General features: G+C 42.8%; 1 protein-coding gene across 3 annotated transcripts in view; it reads left to right on the top strand.

Moving 5' to 3' along the window:
* TGFBR3 (transforming growth factor beta receptor 3) overlaps window positions 1-27114 on the top strand; it is a 209833-nt gene that overhangs the window by 82027 nt on the left and 100692 nt on the right. For all 3 annotated transcript variants that reach the window (XM_006934902.5, XM_003990327.6, XM_019837423.3), the window contains one exon: window positions 6334-6518. In XM_006934902.5, the coding sequence (XP_006934964.2) occupies window positions 6334-6518 (185 nt within the window). The remainder of the gene's footprint in view (window positions 1-6333; window positions 6519-27114) is intronic.

Below are 27114 nucleotides of genomic sequence, written 5' to 3'. Positions count from 1 at the left end.
GCAGTCCGTTGAAGTATGCACCCAGCTTTGTGGCTTGCAACATGTGATAGTGGCAATTATATCTGTTCTGTCCACATTAGAGAGTTTCTGTGAGGCCTCAGATAAAGAATCTGTACAATGTTCTTTTTTTTTTTTTTTTTTTTTTTTTTAAGTAAAATGCCTTCTGACTGTTAACACTGGTGCAAGGTGAACAGGAATGTGCATTTATGATGTTGTTGCCTTTAGCCAGCATTTCTTTCCGTATCACTTATGCCCTGCTTGACCCTTAAGGTGGTAAAGTAGCTTTTGCTGTGCTGATTGGCATCATCACGGAGCACGCCACTCATTTGCCTCATGACTTGGGGGAAGAGATAGCTCAGGGAAGGAAGGGCTGTGGGTTTCCAGTGGTGGCCACAAGAGAAACTCCCAGCCTTCCGATGCTGTCAGTGAGAGCCTGTGTGAGCAGTTCCTCAGCTCACAGGTCACCACAGAAGTGAGCAGATGAGTCAGATAGGGTTTCAGAACATGTTTTCCTAGTTTCCAAGCCTTTGTGGCTATGAGGTGCTGCACTTGGGCCCCTTGGTGGCCGCCTTGCTAGCTTAGGCTTGTGTAGTAGAGCCTGGGGGTGGGTCACACTCTTCCTAGGTGGAAGCTTCCCTCTGGATGTGGCTCTGGCCTTGTGTGAGCAGATGCAGTAGAAGCTGCTTTGAGGCCAGTTGGGAGAGACGGGAGGCCAGTTCCTAGAGGCTTGCTCTGGTTTCAGGAGAGGGGCAGGAAGGCCTGCACCTGACCAGAGGTGGCAGAAGGCTGGAGGCTTGCTGATGGCAGAGGGGAGCATTGTGCCACCTGGAGAACACAAAAACAAGTTTGTGTTTCCTGCCTGCTGTGACATTTGAGGGTGGGGAAGTCCCAGCCGGGACTTGATTCTTAGCAACCAAAAATGCCACCTCCTTTGTATCATGATTGATTCCACCACCCCTCCCCCAACTCCCTTATTATAAGATGGAAGTTTTATCTACTAGGTAAAGAGTGAAAGGAAGAATTCTAGGATAGAGTCTCCTATTTGTATGAAATCCTTTTTTTAAATGTTTATTTATTTTTGAGACACACACACACACACACACACACACACACACACACACACACACACAGAGTACGAGCAGGGGAGGGGCAGAGAGAAAGGGAGACATAGAATCCAAAGCAGGCTCCAGGCTCTGAGCTGTCAGCACAGAGCCTGGTGTGGGGCTCGAACTCACAAACCGCAAGATCATGACCTGAGCTGAAGTCGGGCGCTTAACCGACTGAGCCACCCGGACGCCTCTGTATGACATCCTTTGAGCATCTTGTGGTTCCTTCCCTTTCCTCTCCCACCGCCTTCCCTCATTAATATTTGAGTATGTACTGTATGCCAGACGTTATGCTGGGATAAAGGATACAGCAATAATCAGAATAATAGGGCTCCGTTCTTCTGTGATGTTTGCAGTCTTTGGGTATATGTAGACATTAAACAAATCATTGGACAAATGATTATATAAGTATAACCACATGAAGTGCAGTGAAGAGAAATGAAGAGTACCATGTGAGTATTTAAAAATGTATTCTCTAATGTAAGAGAAGTAAGAGAAGCTTTCTTGAAAGACCAGAAGAATGAGTAAGAATTTGCCACCCCATGGCAGGGCAGAGGAACAGGAATGGTGGGAAAGTCTTCCTGGAGGATACCCTGTATATGGAGTCTCTGGTGGGAAGAAGGTTAGCATTTTTGATGAAATAAAATAAAGGTAGATTAAGCTGCAAGTGTCAGAAAACTCAAAATGATATTGGCTTGAAAAAAATTACATGTGTTCCATATAAAAAGAAGTAGTCCAAAGCTGATCCAGTAGCTCCATCTTCATCAAGGACCTAGGCAACTTCTGTCTTATTGCTTTGCCCCACTCAGCATTGTTGTTTCCATTTTATGGCCCAAGATGGTTGCTCTGGCCCTACTCATCACATCTGTCTTCCTGCCCACAGGAAGGAGGAAAGGGCTGAAGAACACAACTTTCCTTCGAAAGAAATCTCTTGGAAATTGCATGTGTCACCTTTGGTTATATCTTCTTAGCCAGAATTTTGTCACATGGCCATACCTAGCTGCAAACATTAGCTAGGACTTCCAGTACAATATTGAAAAGGAGTGGTGATAAGGGACATCCTTGCCTTATTCCTGATGTTAATGAGAAAGCTTCTAGTTTCTCTCCATTAAATATGATGTTAGCTATAGGTTTTTGGTGTTTTTTTTTTTACATGCTCTTTATCCACTTGAGGAAGTTCCTATCTATTAGTTTGCTCCGAGTTTTTATCATGAGTGACTGTTAGATTTTGTCAAATGCTTTTTCTACATCTGTTGATAGGATAATATGATTTTTCTTCTTCAGCCAGTTGGTAAGATGGATTACATCAATTGATTTTCAGACATTATGGATCTGGGTTGAATCCCACTTGGTTGTGGCATGCATTTCTTTTTTACATTGTTGGATTTGGTTTGCTTATATTTTGTTGAGGATATTTGCATCTGTGTTCATGAGAGATATTGGTCTTTTCTTTTTTTTAATTTTTTAAATGTTTATTTTTGAGAGACAGAGATACAGGACATGAGCAGGGGAGGGGCAGAGGGAGACAGACACAGAATCTGAAACAGTCTCTAGGCTCCGAACTGTCAGCACAGAGCCTGACGTGGGGCTCGAACTTACAAGCCATGAGATCATGACCTGAGCCAAAGTTGGATGCCTAACCGACTGAGCCACCCAGGCACCGCTAGTCTTTTTCTTGTCTTGAGATATCTTTGCCTGGTTTTGGTATTAGGGTAACACTGACCTCACAGAATGACTTAGGAAGCATTCCCTCTGCTTCTACTGAAAGAGATTATAGAGAATTGGTGTAATTTCTTCATTAAACGTTTGGTAGAATTTGCCAGTGAACCCATCTAGATCCAATATGTTCTTATGAAAAATTTCACCATGCAGAGATGTGAGCCCCAGAGGTAGGTGTGAGTGTCATTCCTTGGGTAACCTTACAATAGTTACTTAAGTGCATTAAACTTACTCTCTTTTTCTTTAAAATAGGGATACTACCACTTTATTATGATGGTGTTCAAGGTTATACAAACCCAGCACTGCCCAGCCTATAGTGAGCACTTAATAAATAGGAGCAATTTATTATTATTTTTTTTTACTACCCTAGACTGACATTGTGTGTTGAATTGTTGAAGCTACCATTTCTTATATACTTTTGGAAGATAAGGGTACATAATTCCTAATTTCTTTTCTTTCTTGTTTTTGGCTTTACAGATAGCTTAATCATACTTGTAGCTTTTTTTTTTTTTTTTTTTTTTAACTTAGAGGAAAAAAATTCATTAAGGGATCTCAAAAACCAACTACTACTCTGGTATATTTGATGGTCAGAGATGCTCTATATGGAGTGTGTTTAATCATTGACCCCAGTGGGTCTTTGAAGTGCATCTATCCAGTCAGTTGATCATAGTGTGCCCTGTGTGTTGCTTTTTTCTTTGACCTTGGACTGACTCCTATAACACATGGCTGGAACTATAGCCCATTAAGTGGGATCTTCCCTGCCCTGACTCTGGCAAGATAAAAACCATAGATTCTAAGGTGAGGATTGCTTATCCTTAGCAATCTTTAGGAAAGACTTTATCCTCTGATTTGTTGCCAGTGAGTTTTTTCTCTAGCCCTAGTGTGGTGATTTAAGGGAGATCCTGACAGGTGATGGTGGCATTGTAAGGAGGAGGGCAGTCAAGCAGATTGCAGACATGTTTTGGGTGGAACCACAAGCCATTTGGAGCTTTGCACATACATACAAAAGTGGTGCTGAAGAGCCTTTTTTTTTTTTTTTTTTTAAGTTTTTCTCTATAATCTCTACACCTATCATGGGGCTCAACCTCATGACCCCAAGATCAAGAGTTGGATGCTCTACTGACTGAGCCAGCCGGGTGCTCTGTTTTCAGTTTTTATTTAAATTCCAGTTAGTTAACATGCAGTGTAATATTAGTTTCACGTATACAATATAGTGATTCAACACTTCCATACAGCACCTGGTGATGATCACAACAAGTGCATTCATTAATCCCCATCACCTATTTAACTAACCATCCTTCTACCCTGAAAAGCATTTTTATATGTGCTCAATTTATGATAATGGAAAAGTCATGGCAGGAGGCTGTGAAACCAGTTCCCCAGAGTTGAGTAGGAAGTAGTAGGAGACTCTGGAGCTTTGGGGTGTGAGATATACCAGACACCCCTCTGCAGTTGGTGAGGACAGGAGGGGAAACAGTAGGGGGAGCACCTGCTCATACTGTTTGCCCTACATGGGGACTTCAGGGACTCCTGTGTCCCTTACCTGCTGCCTTTGCCACTGTGACATCTTCCTTCACCACCGCTGTTTCTCAGAAAGCAGCTGGGCACAGTACAGCAGTACAGAGAGCAGCAGTGATTATTTGAGAAGGTACATACTTCATTTCAGACCAGATAACTATTATCAACCTAGACAATTTCCATGAGTTCTGAAATCGACTTGGCACACTAGGCAGGGTGTCTGCTTATAGTATAGCAGTGGGGGTGCAGGATTGCCTGGTTCTGAATGACATTTGCATTTTAATTTTGCACTGGATCTGTAATCCTGGAGAGTACTTTTACTATGTATAAGTCAGGAAGAACTCGTTGGGAGTGAGTTTAAGTCTTTTATCAGGTTCCACTTGGAAGGCTGCGGTTTAGTGGACGCTATATGATCAAGTCTCAGTCTCCCCACGTATCCAGTGGAGACAACACCAAGCTTGCAGAGATATATTATGGGTTCCTCTTTCTTAGATGTCTCTTTCTGTCAACCCAGCCAGTGTGCAATGAGGCCCAAGTAGTACCTCACATCACTCTTGCCCATATTACCTCCTTACAGCCGAATCCAAGTCTCTAGAATGGTGCCTCAATCAACAGTCAGGGAGGAGGCAGTTTTTGTTGTTGTTGTTGTTGTCGTTGTTGTTGTTTGTAAGCCCAGTGATTCCCTTCACAAATATTTTTTGAGCATCTTCTACATGCCAGATGCTGTGATCGGTGCTGGGGACACAAAGATGAGTAACCCACAGTCTGGGAGGTCATACTGTACTAGCAGGGACAGATGTGTATACACTGGTGGTTACAGTGTAGACAATGAAACCGCAGAGATGGGCAAAGAAATTATGAGAGGATGGAGGAAGAGTACCTCCCTCAGCTTGGGTGTTTGTTGTGGGGACAGAGTTCGAGTGGAAGAGGAATTTGGGTAAAAGAAAAAAACTTGAATAAAGGCATGGAGTTAAGAAACATCATGGTATCTTTGGAGAACTTTCAGCCAATTGGGGTTGCTGGAGTAGGTTGGGGTGAGGCTGGAGAGAGAGGAAGGGACTGATCAAGAAAGGCCTTGTGTGCCTGGTGGAGGAGCTTGGGCTTTCTTCATAGGCCAGAAGTCCTTAAGGGACCGGACATGCCCACAGAGATGGGAGGGGCAGGCATTCATATTGGGAATAACCATCCCGTTGAGCACCCTGGGTAACGTGGGTGGTGCTTGCATGGAAGGTGGCTTGGAGAGCTGGAGACCAGAGTCACCTTTTAGGAAGATCTGCACTTGTCTAGAGACAGAGGTGATGAGAATCACAGAAGGTAGAGCTGGGCAGGAATGGATGTTAGGATTTAAGTTTTGATGATTAGAGGAAGGGAGAATCAGGAGGTGGGAGCCGAGTATTTCCAGGATTCTACTTTTCCTATTTGAAGCTCTACTCATATGCTTTGCCCTCTCTTGGGAGGATTTTTCTGACCTCTGGCCCAAATTTTGCCATACAACGCTGGCCCCAATTAGCCCTGCTCATTATATCTTGCTTTGTATTGTTCTTGTTTGTTTTTCTCTAAGAAGGGGGAAGTGCTTAAAAAGTTGAGACTGAATCTTATACTTTTTGGTGCAATTTTAGGTGTTTAATGCATACTGTTATTGGGCTTTAGGCAATTTATTCCATTTACTTCTGGTTTTCTTCTACGAGAGGAAGGAATTGAACACAGATGTCAAACGGCAGGTTTCCTCCATCCAGAGGAATACATTCGTGACTTGTGTATCTAAAAGGGAACTTAAATAATCAAATACACATCAAAATCATCTGAAAGGAATTCAAGAGATGGGGGTTTTAGAATAGGTTAAGCTTTTTTGCCATTCGGTTCTGGAAAGAACTTACCTGGAAAGGTTCCTAAAGGTTGGCAGTGGCTTGATCATCCAGACTAATTAATTTAACTGTAGCACAGTTAATTGCTGTTTCTGAGGGGTTTGTGTTTATGATTCTTTCTGCAGATCCAGAGCCCGGGACCCAGTGTGAAGTGTCGCCTGTCAACGCCTCCCATCCTGTCCAGGCGTTAATGGAGAGCTTCACTGTCTTGTCGGGGTGTGCCAGCAGAGGCACGACGGGGCTGCCACAGGAGGTGCACGTGCTGAACCTCCGCGCTGCTGACCCAGGGCCTGACCAGCCTCAGAGAGAGGTAGGCGTAGGCACCAGCTTTCTACTCACTGCCCCTCTGAGTTTGTAAAGACACTTCTCTGTTTTTCCATTCCGGGTTTAGCAAGGATGCTCGTGTGTGAATATAAGTGGGGAGGAGGGGACACAGTGTACGCAGATTGCTCTCTAGACTGGGCAAGTCTAGGACATCATTCTGGAGAGATTTTTCAGCCTTGTAACTTTCCTGGCTACCCCTGTTGGAAAGAATGTTCTTAAGAATTTCGTCTTTTAAACATGGCTGTCAAAAAATAAAATAAGGTGCCATTTTTCTGTAATTGTAAGATGTCTTTCTCATCTCCTCCTGTGTCCCTGTGTTTCTCATTTCTTTCCTTTGTCTTATGAGCCTGCTGCCCCTGCAGGATGAGTCGGTGGAAATTGGAGAACTCTCTGAAATAAAGATGGTGGTACTTTGTACCTGAATGAAGAGTGCTGGAGGATAGCTCCTTACACTATCTAGGCAGCTTCTTGAAGATAGTGCTGGTCTAGGTGATGGTGACGAGCCAAGCTTGTAGTGACTCAGTATTTCATCTGTCCTCAGTGCTATTTGAAGCACTCATACACTTAGCCCATAAGTCCTATTATTATCCTCCTTTTACAGGTGACAGGTGCAGAAGTAACTCACACAAGGTCATCACTTTAAAAGAAAAATGGCCTCCTCTTTCCTGTGGCTCAGAAATGACCTAGTTTGTGGGTAATGGTCGTCATACTGGAATATAACACACAGTTGCCATTCTTTCTTTTTTTAAGCTTCTGTGTGCCAGAAATGTTATCAATCAGGTATTATCCCTCCAGGGAGAGAGAAATCGTAGTAAATCCTGATCACAGCGAAGTGTAGGGAAACTAATGCAGAATGGAATTTGTCTTTGCGTTTTCTCCTGGTCAAGGAAATTCATTTCCAGAATTATTTGTTTATGTGCCTCAACCACTCTGCCTTTTGTGGGGAGTAGGAATAGGAGAGAGGTGAGGTGTCCAGAAGGAAAAGCAAACTGATTTTCATCTCATGAAAGTGTGCAGAGTTGGCTCATTTCAAAGACAAATCATCTAACCTTTTCAGCTACCCTGGAAATTATTGTTAATACACTTGGTTGCTTGCCATTGTTGCTGCAACACATATTTCAGGTCAGATTTCTTTATCCTAGCAATGTGTCTTTAATTCTTAACTTATGGGGGAGATTTGTGGCGGGAGGGAAAGGAGGAGGAGGAAATGCAGTTCCTGTGAAGCGTTGCTGACTCCAGCAATTCTTTAGCAGCAATAATTACTCATTTTATATGTGCTCTCTCAGAGGAACTAAGAAAGAAAAGAAAGTTTGAGCTATTACAGAAGCAGCAACAGCAGAAATTCTGGATGTTAAAATGTGCAGTACTGTTGTTGACTCTGAAAATAGATTCCAATAAGACGATTGAAGTAAAAGAAAAACACCTCCAGGAATGATAGCAGATTTCTCCACACTTGCATTTACTACGTTAGATTAAAATGTTCATGGCAGTAAATTACTAAATCAGCTCTTTCCCCCGGCTTGTTATTGGTGCAGGATCAACTCTAAGATCTATTATAAATCCACCCTTCTCTGACATACATACTCTGAGGGTACATAAAACTAGCTGGCATCCAGGGACGTAGTGTGTTCAGTGAGGGAGTAAAGAAATGGGGTCTGTAGGGGATAGTCTCAAAAATTTGTTTAAAAACCTAAACATTACTCTCCTTTCTTCAGTATTCATATAATACATGTATATGTATGACTTGGGGTTAGTGATTTGAAGATATTTTTGAAATGAGGCAACTGAGGGAAATTGCATCCTTTCTTTCTTTGGGGACTTTTTAGGAATTAGATGGTTGCAATTCATTCCTTTTTGAAAACAAGATTTTGGGGTATGTGATCTTTGGAAATTCTATCTGGCACTGAGTTGCTCTCAGACGTTGGAGTATTTTATGTACAGATGTGAGTGTAGAGTACAACATCAGAGTGGTTGGGCCACGAGAGAACGAAAGAATGATGGCAAAATGGGGGTGGAGAGATAGTAAATATTAAATCTCTCATCTTCTCCATGTATGACTGTGCAGGCACGCAGTTTTTGAAATCATTTGAACTACATGTCCCCGCAGTTCCACTTCTCTAAGTATTTACCCAAAAGACATGATAACGTATGCCCACACAAAAACTTGTCCACAAATGTTGATGGCAGTGTCATTCGTATGAAAGAGTGGAAACAACCTGCATGTCCATCTACTGGTGAATGGATAAATAAAATGTGGTCTATCCACCCGATGAAGTGTTACTCATAAAAAGGAATGAAGTGCTGCTGTGTGCTGCCATGTGGATGAACCTTGAAGACATGATGCTAAGTGAAAGAAGACAAGACAGACACATATTCTGTGAATCCATTTATATGAAATGTCCATAATAGATTTATAGAAACGGAAAGTAAATTAGTGGTTGCTATGAGCTGAAGGGCAAAAGAGAGAAATGGGGGTTGATGGCTAATGAGTACCGGGTTTCTTTTGGAGGGACAGAAATGTTCCAAAATTAAGTGGTGGTGATGGTTCCCCGACTGCATATGAATATACTAAACACCACTGATAAATGTGAATATACTAAAAATGGTTGGGTTGCATTTTAAATGGGTGAACTTTTTTTAAACCAAGATTGCTTACTACCCCAACCTGAGGTCACCTAATTCTCTTCTCACTGGATAACTTGGTTTTTATAGATATCATGTGGTCTGTGCTAAAAATCACGGCTGATCCATTTTTGGAGTAAGAGAGGAAAGACCAGAGGTAGCCTTTGTGCACGTCTCTACTGACCAGTGAAGGCAAATACTCGCCAAAGTGAAATGATGCCCTTATGTATAAATTAGCAAAAAGAGTGCCATGCTAGCTCCAAGGTATAACTGACCTTGACTCTGATGACCAAGGTAGTTGTTTTTCACCATTTCCCCCTTAAATTACTAAATCAGCTCTTTCCCGTAGCTTGTTATTGGTGCAGGATCAACACTAAGATCTATTATAAACCCACCCTTCTCTGACATTTTGCTAAATTCCTACCTCCTAGGCATCTTAAGGTTCTTCAGCTGAAGAGAGGCTGCTGCTATTCCTGTGTGAAGGAGGTGACAGAGCCCTACACCTGGAAGTAATAACTGCAGCAGGTTGACAAGATTTGGGGAAATAGTTACGCTTAAGTCAGAGAAACAGTTTTAGAGGCCTGCAGAGAATTTGTGTCAGAAACTCGCTTGTGACAATAATGTATACAAAGCCTTCTGTAGCAAAGCACTGCTTTGCCACTGGCCTCCCTGCTGGGTTCTCCTCAGGACAGTGCAGAGACCTATAATTGTATTTTTCATCTGAGACCACACCTCTCATTTGTAATCATTGGTTTTGGAAACAACAGGCCTGGAAGTGAACAGGAAACTTGAAAAAGACTCTCTGGCGACAGAGAAGGGCAGAAGACAGTAAACAGCCCAGAGAGATCAGTTTTGTCTTTAGGAATAAGCAGACACCGGTGTCATCATTTTCATCCTGTGAAAACCAGCTCTCGCTCTTTGCCTTCTAAAACGTACCCGTCCCCCTGTCAGAGTTTGGGCCCTCGGGGTGTTTCCTGATTCCTGAGAAGGGTTATAGCACCACCAGAGGCTTGCTTACAGTAACGTACTTTCATTAGTTGCTGGAATGGCAACAATTTTGTTCCCTATCTAATTTTTATTGTGACCTGCTTTTATGTGGCCATGTGTCTTTTCTATTTCCGACTTACCTAATTGCCTGTTTACTATGAAAAGCTGCTGAGACCAAGCCCCTAGTTAGCATTACCTACGTATATAAAAGACATGGTGTTTAAATTTATATATTTGTCTTGACATTAAAGCAGTAACTCTTAATGTCTATTCCAATAACTGGTTGTATGGAAGAAAGATCTGGAAGGCTCATTGTCATGGGAAAGGGACCAGGTTTAATAACTTTATCCCTCAGAAAGTTCAGAACCGTTCATACTTTCATGTATTTGCTTATTCTCTGCCTCATTCCAAAGAAAGGATTTGGGATAGGCTTACAGTAGACATCTCAACAGTGTAAGCAGAAATGCAGGATGAGGACAAAGCAAAAAGAAAAGCATAGTTGTTGGCTCTGTGGGTTAGTGTGTTTGGTATGGTTGAATATGAAATTTGGATCCACACGTCTTGGCAGGCGGGGCCAAATGGGATGTGTGGTTAATCACACATGTGGCTGCAAATCACTTTTACTTTGTACCTTCTCGAGGACTGTGGCATAAAGTTGTTCCTTCCCTGCTTTTTAAAAAAAATTTTTTTTGGGGCGCCTGGGTGGCGCAGTCGGTTAAGCGTCCGACTTCAGCCAGGTCACGATCTCGCGGTCCGTGAGTTCGAGCCCCGCGTCAGGCTCTGGGCTGATGGCTCGGAGCCTGGAGCCTGTTTCCGATTTTGTGTCTCCCTCTCTCTCTGCCCCTCCCCCGTTCATGCTCTGTCTCTCTCTGTCCCAAAAATAAATAAAAAACGTTGAAAAAAAATTTAAAAAAATAAAAAAAAATTTTTTTTGATGTTTATTTAGTTTTGAGAGAGAGAGACGGAGTGTGAGCAGGGGAGGGGCAGAGAGAGAGGGAGACAAAGAATCCGTATCAGGCTCCAGGCTCTAAGGTGTCAGCACAGAGCCCGACAGGGGGCTGGAACTCAAGAACCGTGAGATCATGACATGAGCCTAAGTCAGATGCTTAACCGACTGAGCCACTCAGGTGCCCCCCCGCTTCCTTTTGAGGGCAGGAAAGACCACAGTTGGGAGAAAGAGAAGCAAGTAAGCACATCTCTCTGAAATGCTAACTGTTCTGCTTGCTTCTTAACAGTTCCCATGCCCACTGAGTTACAGTAACAGCGACGACTATGGTGATGGTGGTGGTGAAGTGCCTGCTGGGGGCTGGCCACCTGCCTGGCACTTGTATTATTTCTGCCTGTCCTCATTGTCACCAGAGAAAGGAGCAAGGCTTAGGGAGGCAGTGGACGCTGGGTCGGTTGGACTCTTCTAGCACAGGCTTTCCCCACTCTTCCCATCCACTTCCCTTCTACCTTCAGCTCTTACCTTGTTCCTCGCTATGAAACCTGCTGACCACTCTGGCTCCACCTGTTAGGTGAGCCAGCTGATCTCCTACTCAGGGTTTGGGTTTCCTGCATAGGCTTGTGACAGCTCATTCCAGTGTCCCCAGTCCCTTTTCATTCCCTTCTTGTGGCTTTGGGGCAGTATTAAGGTTGGTCTCTTGCTGTCTTTTTTCCTCTCTCATTTAGAAGATGATCACATCATACATTAGTAATTCTAAAATGCAGGAAACTGAGGATCCCTTGCACTCTACGTGGCCATTAATGGCCATACCAAATGCCACCTCCCATCTGTCCTTCATTGTTGATTATTTCCTTCCCTCCCTCCCCCCATAAGGCTTTCAGCTGCCTTCACAAAAGTAACCCACCTGTCCTCTGCTTCCATCCATGACTTCTTGTGACCAAACTTGCTTGAACCATGTGATAAGGGAGAATGAACAAATTAAAGGACTCTTCCTGCTATGAATGAAATAGGTGAGCTTTATTCCATGGACTTTGACTTCTGATTTGACATCTTTTTTGCTTACTTTGAGGAATCTGGCAGTTCAAGGATTAAACATTTTGGAAATCACTACTACCTACCTACTCACCTATCTATACATAGTCTTGTCTCTGTTTCCACAATGTTAGTAGGTGAACAACATTTCTCTTCTCCCTCAGTTATTTTTTTTTTTAATTCTTAACGTTTATTTATTTTTGAGGGATAGAGAGAGACAGGGAATGAGCCAGGGGGGCGCAGAGGGAGAGAGGGAGACAACAGAATCTGAAGCCGGCTCCAGGCTCCGAGCTGTAGGCACAGAGCCCGATGTGGGGCTCGAACCCATGAACCGTGGGATCATGACCTGAGCCGAAGTTGGACACTTAACTGACTAAGCCAGCCAGGTGCCCCATCTTCCCCCTCAGTTATTAAAATACAGACAGAGCAGCCCAGGGGTGAGTGGAATGGGCTGTGTCTTACCTTTACTCATCACCACCCAAAGAATGGATACAAAATTACAAGACTGGCTTTTTGGAGACTACCTATGTTGGAGCAAAAATATCAGATGAACACGAAAACAGTAGCATACTAGCTACATTCCTTCTCTGCCTGGGACATTTTTTCCTCTGCAGTTATTCATGAGTGATTTGCCAGTGCTGGTCTTGTGTATGTGCAGAAAAAATCCAAATAAACTCAAGGCTGTTAATGTTTCAGAGATCTTACATGTAGTATATGCTTAGCAAGTGTCAGAGTAAACCGCTCACGCACAGACATTGTATATTGGTGAAATTTAGTTACTAAACAAATACCTTCCATGTATAAATGCTGCCTGGTGTTTGTTTAAATGGAGATTGTTTTGGAAATCACTCCAGCATTTTAGGTGAGATTGCCTCTGAACTGACCATTTTGTGCAGATCTACAGCAGATATATCAGAAAGTTAAACTGACAACAAGGGTCACATTTCTCTATTCATTTGAGTGCTACTGTGGAACTTATTTCATTAATTTGAAAGACAACTGAATCTGACTCCCATGCAGGATTGGAGGCTCTAAGTAAACAGGCCAGTCACATCATTTGAAGGGAGCTGCCCCTTCACCTGAAGATACTCAATACAGTTTTTTTAAGTTTTTACTTATTTATTTTTGAGAGAGAGAGGGAGAAAGAACAGGCGGGGGAGGGGCAAAGAGAGGTAGGACAGAGGATCCCAAGCAGGCTCCAGGCTCCATGCTGACAGCAGGGAGCCTGATGCAGGGCTCTAACCCACGAACCGTGACATGACCTGAGCCAAAGTCAGATGCTTAGCTGACTGAGCCACCCTGGTGCCTGAGGTACTCAATACACCCTGCTGGGCACTATGAAGGTGCTAGGCTAGGAGCAGGGTTGGGGACAGCAAGGCAACTAGACCTGGCTGCTGGCTCAGCAGAGGACAATGCAGGCCAGTTTAGAGAACAGGCCACACTAGTGAAGGATGGTTTCTAACATGTTGGGGCAAGATGTTGAATCAGAAATTATAGCCAACTCTGAAATAAGAACTCTTCAGAAACCCTGTTTTGGAAGTGTAGAAAAAAGTAAAAGCAGAAATCAGAGCGATAATAGTAAACATCAGGGGTTAGCAAACAAATCGGGACACAAACCAAGCGAAAAAGTTACAGCATTCCTACCAAGATGCTGGCTGGCCACATTGCTTAAACCCTGTCATTTATCATAGTAACGTCCAGATGCTGTAAAATTGCCCTCCGAAAGCACTCCTTCTTGCCCCACCAGGGGGACTGAGCCTGGTTGGTCTCTGCCATTTTAGCATGAGGTAATGCTGGGTTAAGTTCTTTGCTGCTTGAGGGGTGACAGATTAAAAAAACCTTTCATGATTGCCTCTTCCCCAGTCTGGAGAAGAGACTGCCTGGACCCCCTCTAAAATTTTTGCAGCAGCATTTTCCAACCAGTGTGGTGTTTGTCTTTATGGAGGTTGGGATTACAGCCCTGATCCATACCGTTGTTGCCATGGTAATTACTCTTGACTTTTAAAAAATTCTAATTTCCTAAAAATGTTGTTAAAAAATGTTTTTACAGGAGCCCCCTCTGCATTTGAAAATGGGATATTTTTGCTTTTAGGACTTTTTGGAGAGTATTTTAACAAGCAGTAGACCAAAGTACGAGGCAAGTCTACAAATCTGAGACCCAGATGTGCTGATTGGGCAGATGCCCAGCTTGTGTGTGCAGTGTCCAAATCTCTAACTTGTACTTTCTTGTTTTCATTGCTTATCTGCTATCTTGACATTTTGTTTGAGAGTAAAAAGAAATTTACTGCTAATATCTCTGATTTAACTACTCAAATTCTGCAGAAATGTTTCTTAAATCCCTTTCAATCGTTCCCCCAGTGTGTTTTCTGAGTGTTTCTGTGAAAATGAGCACAGAAATTATTTAATTATTTTACTTTATTTTATTTTTACTTTTAATTACTTTAATTATTTTACTTTTCTTTCTTCCACATTGAAGATGCCAGGTGTGAATGTGGCGCTACTGATCATCTCTCCACGCTATTGTGTTTCTCTTATCCTTGTCTCTCCCACTTCTTGAATGAGTGAACATCTGTGTGTCCTGTCTTTGCCTTCTTTCCTCTGCAGCCTGACTTCTGTTCTCCTGAGCTGATCTCTGATGATGCCCTTCAGACCGACTCATGGGATGCTGGGATTGGAGGGGTGCCCTGGAGACAGTCTAGACTTAACTACCGTACAGAGGAGACCGGGGCCAGGGAGTAAAGTGACGACTTGTTCACTGTCAGACAAGAAGTTGGTGCCAGTGCTGGACTGGAACGCAGACGCCCTGATTTCTGTGGCAGAGCACTTCCTACCCCAGCACCTTTCCCCACTGTTACTCCTCCTCGACTCCTTTTTCTGCACCCCCTTTTCTGACATCTCTCTCTGGGCTCCAGGATGTTACCTTAGCCTGGTTCTCCTCCTTCCCTACCATCTGTTTTTCTGTTTCTTTCCCAACTCTTTGTTCCTTCTCAGGGGTTCTTGACTGGAGTATGGTCTTTGGCCTTTTTTTTTTTTTTTTTTTTTTAACACCCTGTCTGTTGTCCCTGGGTCACTCATCTATTCTCTGGATTCTCTGGATTCGCACCTCCATGCAAAAGACTCCCAACACTCCCTCCAGGCTTCTCCAGTGGAGCTCCAGTCAGGTCTCTAAAGAACCCTGCCTCCCTGGTCTTACCTCAAGCTCGCAGTCACTTCCCAGGCGTGTGCCTCTTGGTGAGTTACTTCATTCTCTAAGCCCCATTTGCTCATCTGTAAAATGCAGATGATAGTAGCAATTCCTTAGAGAGTTTACTGAGGCTTAGAGATGGCTGTATGGCACTTAGGGCTGCCATGTGTGCCTGGCATACAGTCAACAATCAAATGCTAGCTCTTTTTATCATCTCTGAAATGGAATGTGAGCCGGACTTCTTCCCCCAGTGCTGTTTATCAGTCCAACTTCCCTGTCCCATCAGTGTCACTGCTGCCATCTGCCATAGGTCCTTTGAACCATCTTGGATTTATCCATCCCTTTCAGACCCTGTATCAGTCAGTCACCAGGTTTTATTGACATTTTCTCTGAAATATCTCTTGAATTTCTGTGTTCTTCTCCACTTACCCTGCAGCTTTTTTTTTTTTTTTTTTTTTTTTTTTTTTTTTTTTTTTTTTTTTTTTTTTTAATTTGAGAGAGAGAGAGAGAGAAAGAAAATCTTAAGCAGGCTCCATGCTCGGCATGGAGCCCAGTTCAGGGCTTGATTCCAGGACCCTGGGATCATGACCTGGGCTGAAATCAAGAGTCAGAAGCTCAACTCACTGAGCCCACCCAGGCACCCCTTACCCTGCAGCTTTTTAAACCAGTTTCCTGGGACTGATTGTTTCAGTCTAGCTTGTGAACCATTTCTTAAAACCAGTTTTCTCTACATAACATCTCATAATTCATTCATTTACAGACGCATTCAGTGAGAACCTACTGCCTGCTAGGTAGACATTCTGCTACATCCTTTTTTAAAAATGTTTTATTTATTTTTGAGAGAGAGGGAGACAGAGGATCTGAGGTGGGCTTTATGCTGACAGCAGTGAGCCTATGTGGGGCTCGAACTTACAAACCATGAGACCATGACCTGAAGTCAGACACTCAACTGACTGAGCCACCCAGGGGCCCCAATTCTGTTACATTCTTACTCATGTTTATGTCTTCAGAATTTACTGAGGATTGAGAGCAAATAAATTTTAATGCAATGTGACAAATAATATGACCATTATTTGTTCTAAAATTAACAAAATTTTTCAGGAGCCCAACAGAGGCAGTGGTAATTCTATCTGCAGGTGTGGGAACGATTCCCAGAAGAGAGCATTTAATAAAGGGTTTGAAAGTCAAGTAGAAGTTTCTGGGCAGAAGGGAAGAGAGGCCTCAGTATACACAGAGGAGAAAGCAGAAACCACATGTAGAGGAAAAATTCCTCCATGTACATGTGTGTGGCTGGGGTACAGTTCAAGGAGTGCAAAACTGGCCTTTGGGCCAAATTCTGCCTGCTGCCTATTTTATATGTACATAATTTACATACCATAAAGTTTATTTTTCAGCTCTCCAAAAGAAAACTTTGTACCCATTAGCAATCACTCTCCATTGCCTGTGGTCCTACCCCCTGCCCTAGACAACCACCTTGAAGTAGAAATAAAGTCTACTTTATTTCTTTATTTTGGGTATTTTATATAGGTGGAATGGTATAGTGCATGTGATTTTTATGACTGGCTTCTTTCACTTAACATAATGCATTTGAGATTCATCCATGTTGTAGCATGTATTAGTTATTTTAATTCCTTTTTATTTCCGAACAGTACTCCATTGTACGGCTGTACCGTTTTGCTTATCCATTCACCAGTGTGATACCTAGTTTTGTAAATAAAGTTTTTTTGTTTTTTGGGTTTTGGTGGGGTTTTTTTGTAAATAAAATAAAGTGTATTGGAATATAGCCGTGCCCATTCATTTATCTATCATCTGTGGCTGCTTTCTTACTACAATGGCAGAGTTGAGTAGTGTGACAAAGCCTGAAAGATTGATGATCTGGCCATTTGCAGAGAAAGCTTGCCAACCATTGGAATAGAGGATGGGGACAAAATGGGGACAGTGGGGGGTGGGTAGGGTGGGCTGGGGCTCGAAAGTGGAAGATGAGAGTGGAAAGGCTGCATGAGTGAGGGTTTGGACTGACCCTGTGGATCCGTGTTTCTCCACGTGTGTGTGGTATGTGAACCCTTCCGAATCCCTCAGAGATGCTTCAGTGCAGATTCCATTGCCCCACACCTTTCTTCCTAATTCCACCTGAAGTTCCCTCTTAACTCAATCTGTGCCATGTTAGAAGCCCATTTCTAAGTCTTAACTCTACAGCAACTCTTCCTTGGTCCTTTATCCCTCTCCCTCTCCCTCTGTTCTAAAATTGCTCATTCCCCACCCCAGCACAGTCTGTACCTCCTCAGAGTATGGGATTGTGTATTTTCTTGTAGTATTTGCTGCTGAATTATGTGTTAATCTTGCACACCCAGCTGGTGAGTGGAGTCCTTAGGGGCAGGAACCAAATCTTGGACCTCTTTTGCTTTGTGCATATTAGGTTCTTGAATGATGCCAAGGTGTTATTTAAAAGTATCACTGTAAGTCTTCTGAAACTACTCCCCTTTTCCACAGTGTACTTTTATTTGATTTGCATTGTATTCGTGAACTTGGTGTTTTTGTTCTCAGGCCTCTCTTAACCACTCTAGCTAAGCAGGTATCCTCCATTTTGTATTATGGCTTTGATTTATTTTCCCTAATTAAATCTCATGCTATTGCAGTTTAAAGTATCCAGAGCCCCGCGTCAGTCTTTCCCCAGTCCATTTCTGAATTTTTGTTACATTTTTTCTCTACTCTCACAGATTGTAGTCATCTGCTAGTAAACTAGTTAGTCCTTTCCCTCAGCTGGGTAAAAAGCTGTAAGTGGTTTTCAACTCCATGCAGCTCCCTTGGGTAACTCATATGACCTGAGCCAGATTTGAAGTAAGGCCATTAACAATGATCTGTCCTGGGGCCACCTGGGTGGCTTAGTTGGTTAAGCGACTGACTTCAGCTCAGGTCATGATCTCACTGCTTGTGGGTTTGAGCCCCACGTCAGGGCTGTGTGCTGACAGCTCAGAGCCTGCTTCAAATTCTGGGTCTCCCTCTCTCTCGGCCCCTACCCTACTAATGCTCTGTCTCTCTCTCTCTCAAAAATAAACAAAATTTAAAAAAAAAAAAAAAAAAAGGAAAGAATGATCTGTCCTCATGATGTAGGGGATGATTCCCAGCCAATTCTTAATATGGCTGGAATTAATTAGCCTTGATTCCGCCAATTGAGAGAGGGCATTTTACCCTGTATTGTTAAATATCTAATAACTTGATTTTTTTTATTTTGTTTTTTTGCTCAGTGAGCACTTAAAATATCCCTGCCTGTATAGTAATTTGTTCCCTGTTTAATGTGGCTTTTTCCTTTGTTTACTCTGGACTCAAGTCTTTGTAGCTTGTTTTCTAAGTCAGCTCAAAAGTTGCTGGTCATTGGATTTGGCAGCGTTTTCAAGCTTTACCCACCAGAACCCTACAGGAAGTGGTGTGTCGGCCAGAAGAGTCTGTTTATTTAAAGCATGGTGTCCAGCAGAAGCAATCCATTTATGAGGGTCTGTTCTTAAAGATGCAGGAATCTGAATCTGTGTTTGGAAGACCTGTTGCTTTGACTTCTATTGCAAATGTGTGCTCTGTCTTTTCCTTTCCAGACTGCCAGGGCACCTCAGCTAGACTGGTGGTTAATTGAAATAGTCCTTTCTGAGCTTCTTGGCCTTGTCTGAAATGCTAAAGTATCAATGTCCAGATACTAGATAGCTCTTTTAATCTCTTAAGAATAGGATTGAAAAAGATATTTTTTTATGAATTGCCTTTTATAAGTTTATTGGTCACTATTTGTTTAATGTTTATTTTTGAGACAGAGAGAGAGAGAGAGAAAGAGAGAGAGAGAGAGACAGCGTGAGTGGGGGAGGGGCAGAGAGAGGGAGACACAGAATCTGAAGCAGGCTCCAGACTCTGAGCTGTCAGCACAAAGCCCAGTGTGGGGCTCCAACCCATGAGCTGTGAGATCATGGCCTGAGCCGAATTAGATGCCTAACCAACTGAGCCACCCAGGTGCCCTACCATTTAAAAATATTCTGATAGGGTTTTGCTCTGCATGCCCTCTTGATTTAGAATGCTAAAACTAAGTTGAAATGGCTATACTTTGATTCCTGGGTATGGTTCCTTGCCCACAGTCATCTGGTATTGTCTGGGTTCTAGTCCAAGACTATCCTGCAATAGTGCTTTATATTAATGGCATTTTTTACCCAAACTCCACAGAGTCGCTTGGCTGAAACTAGAATATTTATACCCTTTGGGGGAAGATAGGCAAATGGCAGATATGATTTGGCTTCTATTGAAGATAGAAAGACTAGCTGGGTTTAACTATGAGCCAAGGAGAGTCACCCACAGGATCCAGGATCACTGCAGTAGCCTAATTCTTGCCTGGAGCCCAAATACCACATTGCACCCATTAAAGTTTAAATTCTCTTTGTTGATAACATGTGTACACTTAATCTGATTCTTTCTGAACTTGCTACAGCAAATTGGTGTTGTGGCTGTAGTTTGTATGTGCCTAGCACTGGGCTTGCCACAGGGTAGGTACTCAGTACCTGTACACTGATTTAGATGGAAACAGCATTCATTATCTTAGAGGTGAGCCCTTGGCAAGTGTGGCCTCCTAGTGATGTGCACACATGTGCAGGTTCCTTGGGAGAGAGGGAAAAAGAGACCTCGCAGCTGAGAGGACTAAGAAATGGAGGGTGGAGAGAAGATGGGATGTCACTTAGCTGTAACCGTGCTGCAGGGTGGGGGGTGGTCTTTTAGTGGTCTACAGTTGGATCTTTGTGTAAAGTGGAAGTTGTATTGAGATTTCTACTTCCAGATAGGTACAAAAGAGCTTTGACTTGCTCGAAGTCGGTAGTAAATTTAACAGTTAAGAAGTTAAGAACAATATTTTACACATCCCGCTGCTACTCCTCTCAACCTCAGGTCGATAGACATGCACTAGTGCTTTTCTTGGGAATCAATAGTTGTTTCTGAAGATCAAGGACAAGTCTAAAGTCTGAGGGACCTGAAGGTCCATCTGGACATGGACATGCACACTTTGGTGTGGTATTTCTGGGTACTTAGGGTGTCCCCTTTGCTTGCCACTTTGAGTTGTAGATTTGGGGACCTTCCAAAGTCAAAGGCGATTGAAGAGTTTAATTTCCAATGATGAGTCACGCTTGGGCATTTTGCCTTTGTCATCTGGCCCCAGAAGACTTAGGGGGGCCAATTGTTCTCCCTTGTATTCTGAACATCCCCCCCCCCCTCACCGATTTTATCTGGTGCAATTGGCCAAAAGGCTCTACCTGTTCCCCACCATTAGTTCTTTCTGCCTAGCACCATTTAGAGGTTTTAATACTGGCCCTTTATGACTCTGTAAGTTATTAGTGCGTGTGTTGCTGCTTTGTTTCCTGCTTTCGTATGGGCTGAAGGTTCCACTTTTTCTCCCCTTTATCGTTACTGGTTGTTAAGATAGTGAGAATGTAAATGAAATGGTCATATTACCATTGTGAACAAGTCTTTCTCTGAAAAGATTTTTTTTTCATTTTTAATGCTGTAAATATCTAATTCCCAGTGTTTTAGTTGGAAGCTGTTCAAATTTCCCAAATCATAAAATCTCTCAAAGCCTTCTCCAAGTTACTTTTTCTTGATTCCATTCTCCTCCTTTTTGCATTAAAAAAAAAGAAAGAAAGAAAGAAACCCAGCCTATTTCCAAATAGGGAAATGACCTCTGTTTATTAGAGACCACAGTGGCATGGACCCCTAACTTGCTGTGAGCTTTTTTGATGTGTTTTGGAGCTGTGTACAAGAGTCCTGTTTAGTCCCGTTTTTGCCATGTGTTTTTATATACATTTCCTAAACACTTTCCCTGGCTCGGTACTATTACTGTGTATACGTCCTACATGTGTTTCCTATTTTTTATGACTCATACTTACGGTACTCATAAAGATTTATCCTTTATCTTGGCTCTGAGTAATGAGTCCACTTGCACGTTTCCAGCAGAGATGTGGGTTGGGACTTTTGTATTTAATCTTGCAGGGTAGGCCTCTTAAGGCACAGTGCAGGAAACATGACATATTCATCTGAAGGCACTACTCACTGCTCCTCCCCAAGGGAATAGTCAGCTCAGTTTTTGTGAATTTATTAATTTGTATTTTCCAAGTTTTCCTTTCCCTTTGCCCCTTTTAGCCATTCTGCTGCTTATTGCGAGACCACCATGAGGCAACTAGATGGAACAAATGCTCTGCTCCTTTTCCCTGCTGGTCACTTTGTTAAAGGGTTTGGTGGAGGAAGAAACTGAAATAGTTAAGCTGAAATGATATCTGTATTACATGTGGCAGCAAACACCCAGGGGGGTCTTCTTGGGTTCAAATACACATTCAGACCCAAGAGCCTGTCACAGGCCGCAGGTGGCTTTAGTCTACTTAAAGAGATCTAGGGTGGGGACCACAGCTTACAGCTGGGCAGCCTGACATCTCTCTTTTTCGGATGCCTTGTGGCTGTCTGCACACCAGTTCATATCACCATCCAGAGCTGTCCAGTAGACGGCTCAAATGCCAGGAGATCTACATGGTATGAGTTTGTGTGTCTTGTCCTGGTTTAGTAACTTTATACCTCTGGGGCACCTGGGTGGCTCAGTCGGTTAAGCATCCGACTTCAGCTCAGGTCATGATCTCGTGGTTTGTGAGTTCAAGCCCTGCGCTGGCTGGGCTCTGTGCTGACAGCTCAGAGCCTGGAGCCTGCTTCGGATTCTGTGTCTCCCTCTCTCTCTGCCCCTCCCCTGCTCAAGCTCTGTCTCTCTCTCTCAAATAAACATTAAAAAAAAAAAATTAAAAAAAAAAGAAACTTTATACCTCCTGGGAGCTAATACGCGACTATGCTCTATAGGAATAGTGTCCATGGTGGCCATGAAGGAAATGCCTGATTTATGAGAGTCACTGCTCTCAGGGAAGCCCCCAAATCTCTCTTCCTATCAGGTATTTTTAATCTTTCCAATGCTAATACAGTTTTCCAGTTAGGGATAGAATTCTATCATGAGCAACTTGCCTTTTATTATAGTTGGCATGTTGTTGTAGATTACCAGGGTTACAGAGTTAAGAGAGTTAACAGAAGATCAAATTCTCATGTAAAGGAGGAATACATTTTGCCAACTCTTTGTCCACACCTGTGGTAGGCTAAAAAATGGCTCCCAAAGATATGCCTACATCCTCCTCCCCAAGATGTTACTACATGAATGTTTTATAGAAAATGCTACTATATGAATGCTTTATAGAACAAGTCTTTGCAAATGTGATTAATTGAAGGATTTTGAGGTGAGAAGATTTTCCTGGATTATCGGAGCAGTGTCTAAATGCAATCACACGTTTCCTTGTAAGACAGAGGTTTAATATAGACAAAAGGGGATAAGGCCGTCTGACTGTGGAGGCAGAGATAGGAGTGACAGGGCCACAAGCCAAGAAATAACAACAGCTGTGGGAGGCCGGAAGAAGCAAGGAGTGGATTCTCTCCTAGAGCTCTGGAGGAACAATGGCCCTGCTGACACCTTGATTTGGACTCATTAACCTGATTTGGCACAGACTGATTTTAGACGTCTGGCCTCCAGAACTATGAGAGAATAAATTTCTATTGTTTTAAGCCACCGAATCTTTAGTAATTTGTTACAGCAGCCATAGGAAACTAATACACTCCCGATTTCACATTAGCTTGGGAGATTATCTTGAGTTCCTTCCATGTAGTTCTCCTGCCCCCATTTTGTTCACTGCACATGTTCTTCATCTCTAAAAAAGACACTACCACCCAGTTGCCAAGTCCAAGAACCTTGGCATTATCCACGACCTCCTGTGTTTTCTCACATGTCATGTCCAATCTTGTTTATTCTACCATAAAAATATACTCTGAATCAGCATCTGCTTGACACCCCCCAGCACACACACCAACCCTCCCCTCTTCAGTGGAGCCACCATCACATTTTTATTTGAGACACAGTGAACCCCTAGCCCAGATCCCTTCAGAGAGCACAACCCGGAGCTAGGGTTCTTGCCTTGCAAACTTGGCTCCACTGTTTATGAGCTGTGTGACTCTGTGCAGGTTTTTAAATAATAGTATCTACTGCATAGATGCTATACCAATAAAACAGTTAAAATGTGACAGGTGCTTTGAACAGTGCTTGGGCTGTAATCTCACAATGAGTGTTAGCTGCTATCATTATTAACTAATAAGATCTATTCTCCACACAGCAGCCTCAGTCATCCTTTCAAGTCCAAGCCACAAAACTCACCAGCTGAGCTTCCTGCAGTGACTTCTCATTACATTTAGGATAAAATCCCTGGCACAGTGGTCACCCCTCACCCAGCTTCTCACCAATCTTATGGCTCTGTAGTTGTTGGGCCTGATGTCCTCCAGAGGCACAGAGCACACTCCTGCCTCCAGTCCTCTGCCTGGAGCGCTTCTCCTTCCTTTCATCCAGTCCCTGCCCTGCTGGTAGCTCCGCAGAGAGGCCTTCATTGACCATCCCATTCATTTATTCATTCATTCATTCATTCATTTATAATTTTTAAAATGTTTATTAAAAATTTTTTTTAACGTTTATTTTTGAGAGAGAAAGAGAGAGAGAGAGAGACAGACAGACAGTGTGAATGGGGGAGGGGCACAGAGGGAGACACAGAATCCGAAGCAGGCTCCAGGCTCCAAGCTGTCAGCACAGAGCCTGACGTAGGGCTGGAACTCAGGAACCATGAGATCATGACCTCAGCTGAAATCAGACACTCAGCTGACTGAGCCACCCAGGCACCCCAATGTTTATTTATATTTGAGAGAGCAAGCTGGGGAGGAGCAAAGAAGGGAGACAGAGAATCCAAAGTGGGCTCTGTGCTGACAGCAGAGAGCCCAATGGACCTCCTCCTTTAAAATAGCCATACTCACCCCTACTGTCTCCAAACCGTGTTTTACTTTTTAAAAATAACTCCTATCATCCGGGGCGCCTGGGTGGCTCAGTCAGTTGAGTGTTCGACTTTGGCCAGGGTCATGATCTCACGGTCCATGAGTTCAAGCTTTGTATCAGGCTCTGTGCTGACAGCTTGGAGCCTGGAGCCTGCTTCGGATTCTGTGTCTCCCTCTCTTTCTTACCCTCCCCCACCTATGCTCTGTCTCTCTCATTTTTTTTAAATAAACTTAAAACAAAAACAAAAACAAAAAAACTCCTATCATCTGATAAAATATGACCTGATATTTATATTTAAATGTGTTTGTTGTCTGTCTCTTCTACAAGAATATCCATGAGATGTTTTATTTTGTGCACTGAGATTGCCAGTAATTAGAACATACCCAGCATATAGTGAACACTCAATAAAGATATGTGAAATAAATGCTTGAGTGAATGTGCAGAAGTTGATTGTAACAGTCGAGTTTTATTAGACTGTTAGCAATTTTTATTTGGAAATTTTATTTTGGAAATAATTATGTTTTCTGAGCAATCTGATTATTGATATTAGTATGTTTGGTTTAGTCATGAAGTAGTGTTTCCTTTAAAAAAATTTTTTTTTAATGTTTATTTTTGAGAGAGAGATGGAACATGATCAGGGGAAGGGTAGAGAGAGAGGGAGACACAGAATCTGAAGTAAGCTCCAGTCTCTGAGCTGTCAGCACAGAGCCCAGTGCAGGGCTCAAACCCACAAATCGTGAGATCATGACCTGAGCCAAAGTCAGATGCTTCACTACTGAGCCACCCAGGTGCCCCAAGTAGTGTTTCCTAATTCAGGTTTCAAGGTGTAGTGAATTGTGAGTGCTAATAGAGAACTTGGCTCTCCATTTATCAAGATCTTTTTTGTTTAAACTTGAGCAAATCTATAGAACCATGTGAGTCTCAGTTTCTTTATTTGTCAATAAAAAGAGACTGGGAAGATTGAGATTCAGTATTTCTTTCAGTGCAATCTTTTGAGTTTCTTTATTTCTTCTTCTTTTTTTTTTAGTCTACATTAAGAGTTAAGGTTATATATATATATATTTTCAATATATGAAATTTATTGTCTAATTGGTTTCCATACAACACCCAGTGCTCATCCCAAAAGGTGCCCTCCTCAATACCCACCTCCCACCCCCCATCAACCCTCAGTTTGTTCTCAGTTTTTAAGAGTCTCTTATGCTTTGGCTCTCTCCCACTCTAACCTCTTTTTTTTTTTTTTTTTTTGTTGTTAAGGTTATATTTTTAAATATAGTTAGTTAATTCAGGTCTCCAAATTGAAAAACAGCAAAACTTGCATTTAGTACAAAACATCAATTGAAATGTAGATAAAAGTGTTTCTTGGATTGTTAAACTAGAAAATGTTTTTAAGGAAACCCTTAGCATCCAGTGGGAGCCACTTAATAGCTGAAATGTAAACTATGTGTATCTCATATCTTCATGTGTATGTGTGTTTTAAGAAAACCTGGATTAAGTAGGGTTTACAGATCTGGGACAAATCTAGCCTCCAAATACTTGGGAAATGCTTTTGAGTTTGACTGCTTAGATCTTACTGCCTTGTACAATAGAAATTTCATGATTTTCCAAACAGTTTTGCTGTTTTATCAGGACAGGGTACACACAAAGAATTTCCCACTCTCTTTTATTTATTTGAAATACCGAAGATTAGAAGAACTAATCATTTCAGTTTGCCTGAGCAAAGGCCCTTCCTCATGTAATTAGACCCAGGCAGCTGGACAGTCATCAGCAGCAGCCTTCGTAGACTGTGCACCAGTGCAAAGCATTGTGGGAGTGAGGCGAGCAGGAGCTCGTGGAGCTTGTGCTTGGATGTGTACACCAGGGCAGAGAACAACACCTGTAAACAGAAAGGACAGAGACATTGAAACATATTATTGCTCTAAACACATATGATAAAAACTTAGCCAAACAGGCTTAATCAAGGACAGCTGGGCTGAGATAAACACAGAAGTGCTAAGGAATCAGGCATGTTGGAAGGATGTGGGGCTGGGGCTGGAGGAGGCTTGTTGCTGGAGTAATTGGAGCCAGGTGTGTTAGCCTGGCAATGGTTTTTGGAGGTGAGAATTTGGAGAGGTTTGAAATAGGGATGTGGTTTGGCTGAGAGCTAGAGGGAGAATTTTCCATGACTAGGGGAGGAGGCTGGTAAATAAAATGGAGCCAGTTGAGGAGTATGAAATACTTGAAGAAAGCAAGTACCTTGGCAGCTGTGAAAGCTTGTGCTTGATAGCCTTGCCCGTTGGTGTTTATGGTGGAGAATGGGCGTTCAACCATGTACTCAGGTCTTCAAAGTTGGATGAATTGGTATAATCTTTAACACTGGGAGGGGCAGTTTAGATAGACCTCTAAAGACAAATGTTTGTCCCCAAACCTCCCAGCCACAGATTAGGGAAAATCTCTAGCTCTCCCTCATAACCTGGTGACTTCAGCTGCCTTGGAAGGAGTTCATGGTTTTAGCACTTCCCATGTGTGCCTATTTCTCTAGAGTCATATTCCAGATGGAAAGGCAGGTGACTGAGTTTCTGTCCATACATTTGAGGTTGCTTTGGAGTAGATGAGGTGTTGGGATTAGGTGTGGAATGAATGTGGTGTTCTCAGGACCATGCATTCTTTGTTGGATTCTGAAGTCCCCAGAATTGCAGTGAAATTTGGAGAGTAAGAGTTGGGTCTGCCCAAGTTAGCCTTGCCTGAACAGGACGATGGCGAAGAAACCTGTGAATTTGTGCTGTCCAAGCTCTGTCTCTTGGGCCTGGTCTTTAAGGAGACCCAAATCCCAAAGGTTGAGGGGAAGGCTGGGAAATGGCAAAAGAAATGTTCTTTATTTGGAAGCCAGGTGGCTGAGGATCAAGTATGCAGATGTCACTGGTTTCTCA

This window comes from Felis catus, chromosome C1, assembly GCF_018350175.1.
Source record: "Felis catus isolate Fca126 chromosome C1, F.catus_Fca126_mat1.0, whole genome shotgun sequence".
In the NCBI taxonomy this organism is placed as follows: domain Eukaryota; kingdom Metazoa; phylum Chordata; class Mammalia; order Carnivora; family Felidae; genus Felis; species Felis catus.
The sequence above is the reverse complement of the archived record's forward strand: the minus strand, read 5'-3'. Positions and strand labels throughout refer to the sequence as shown.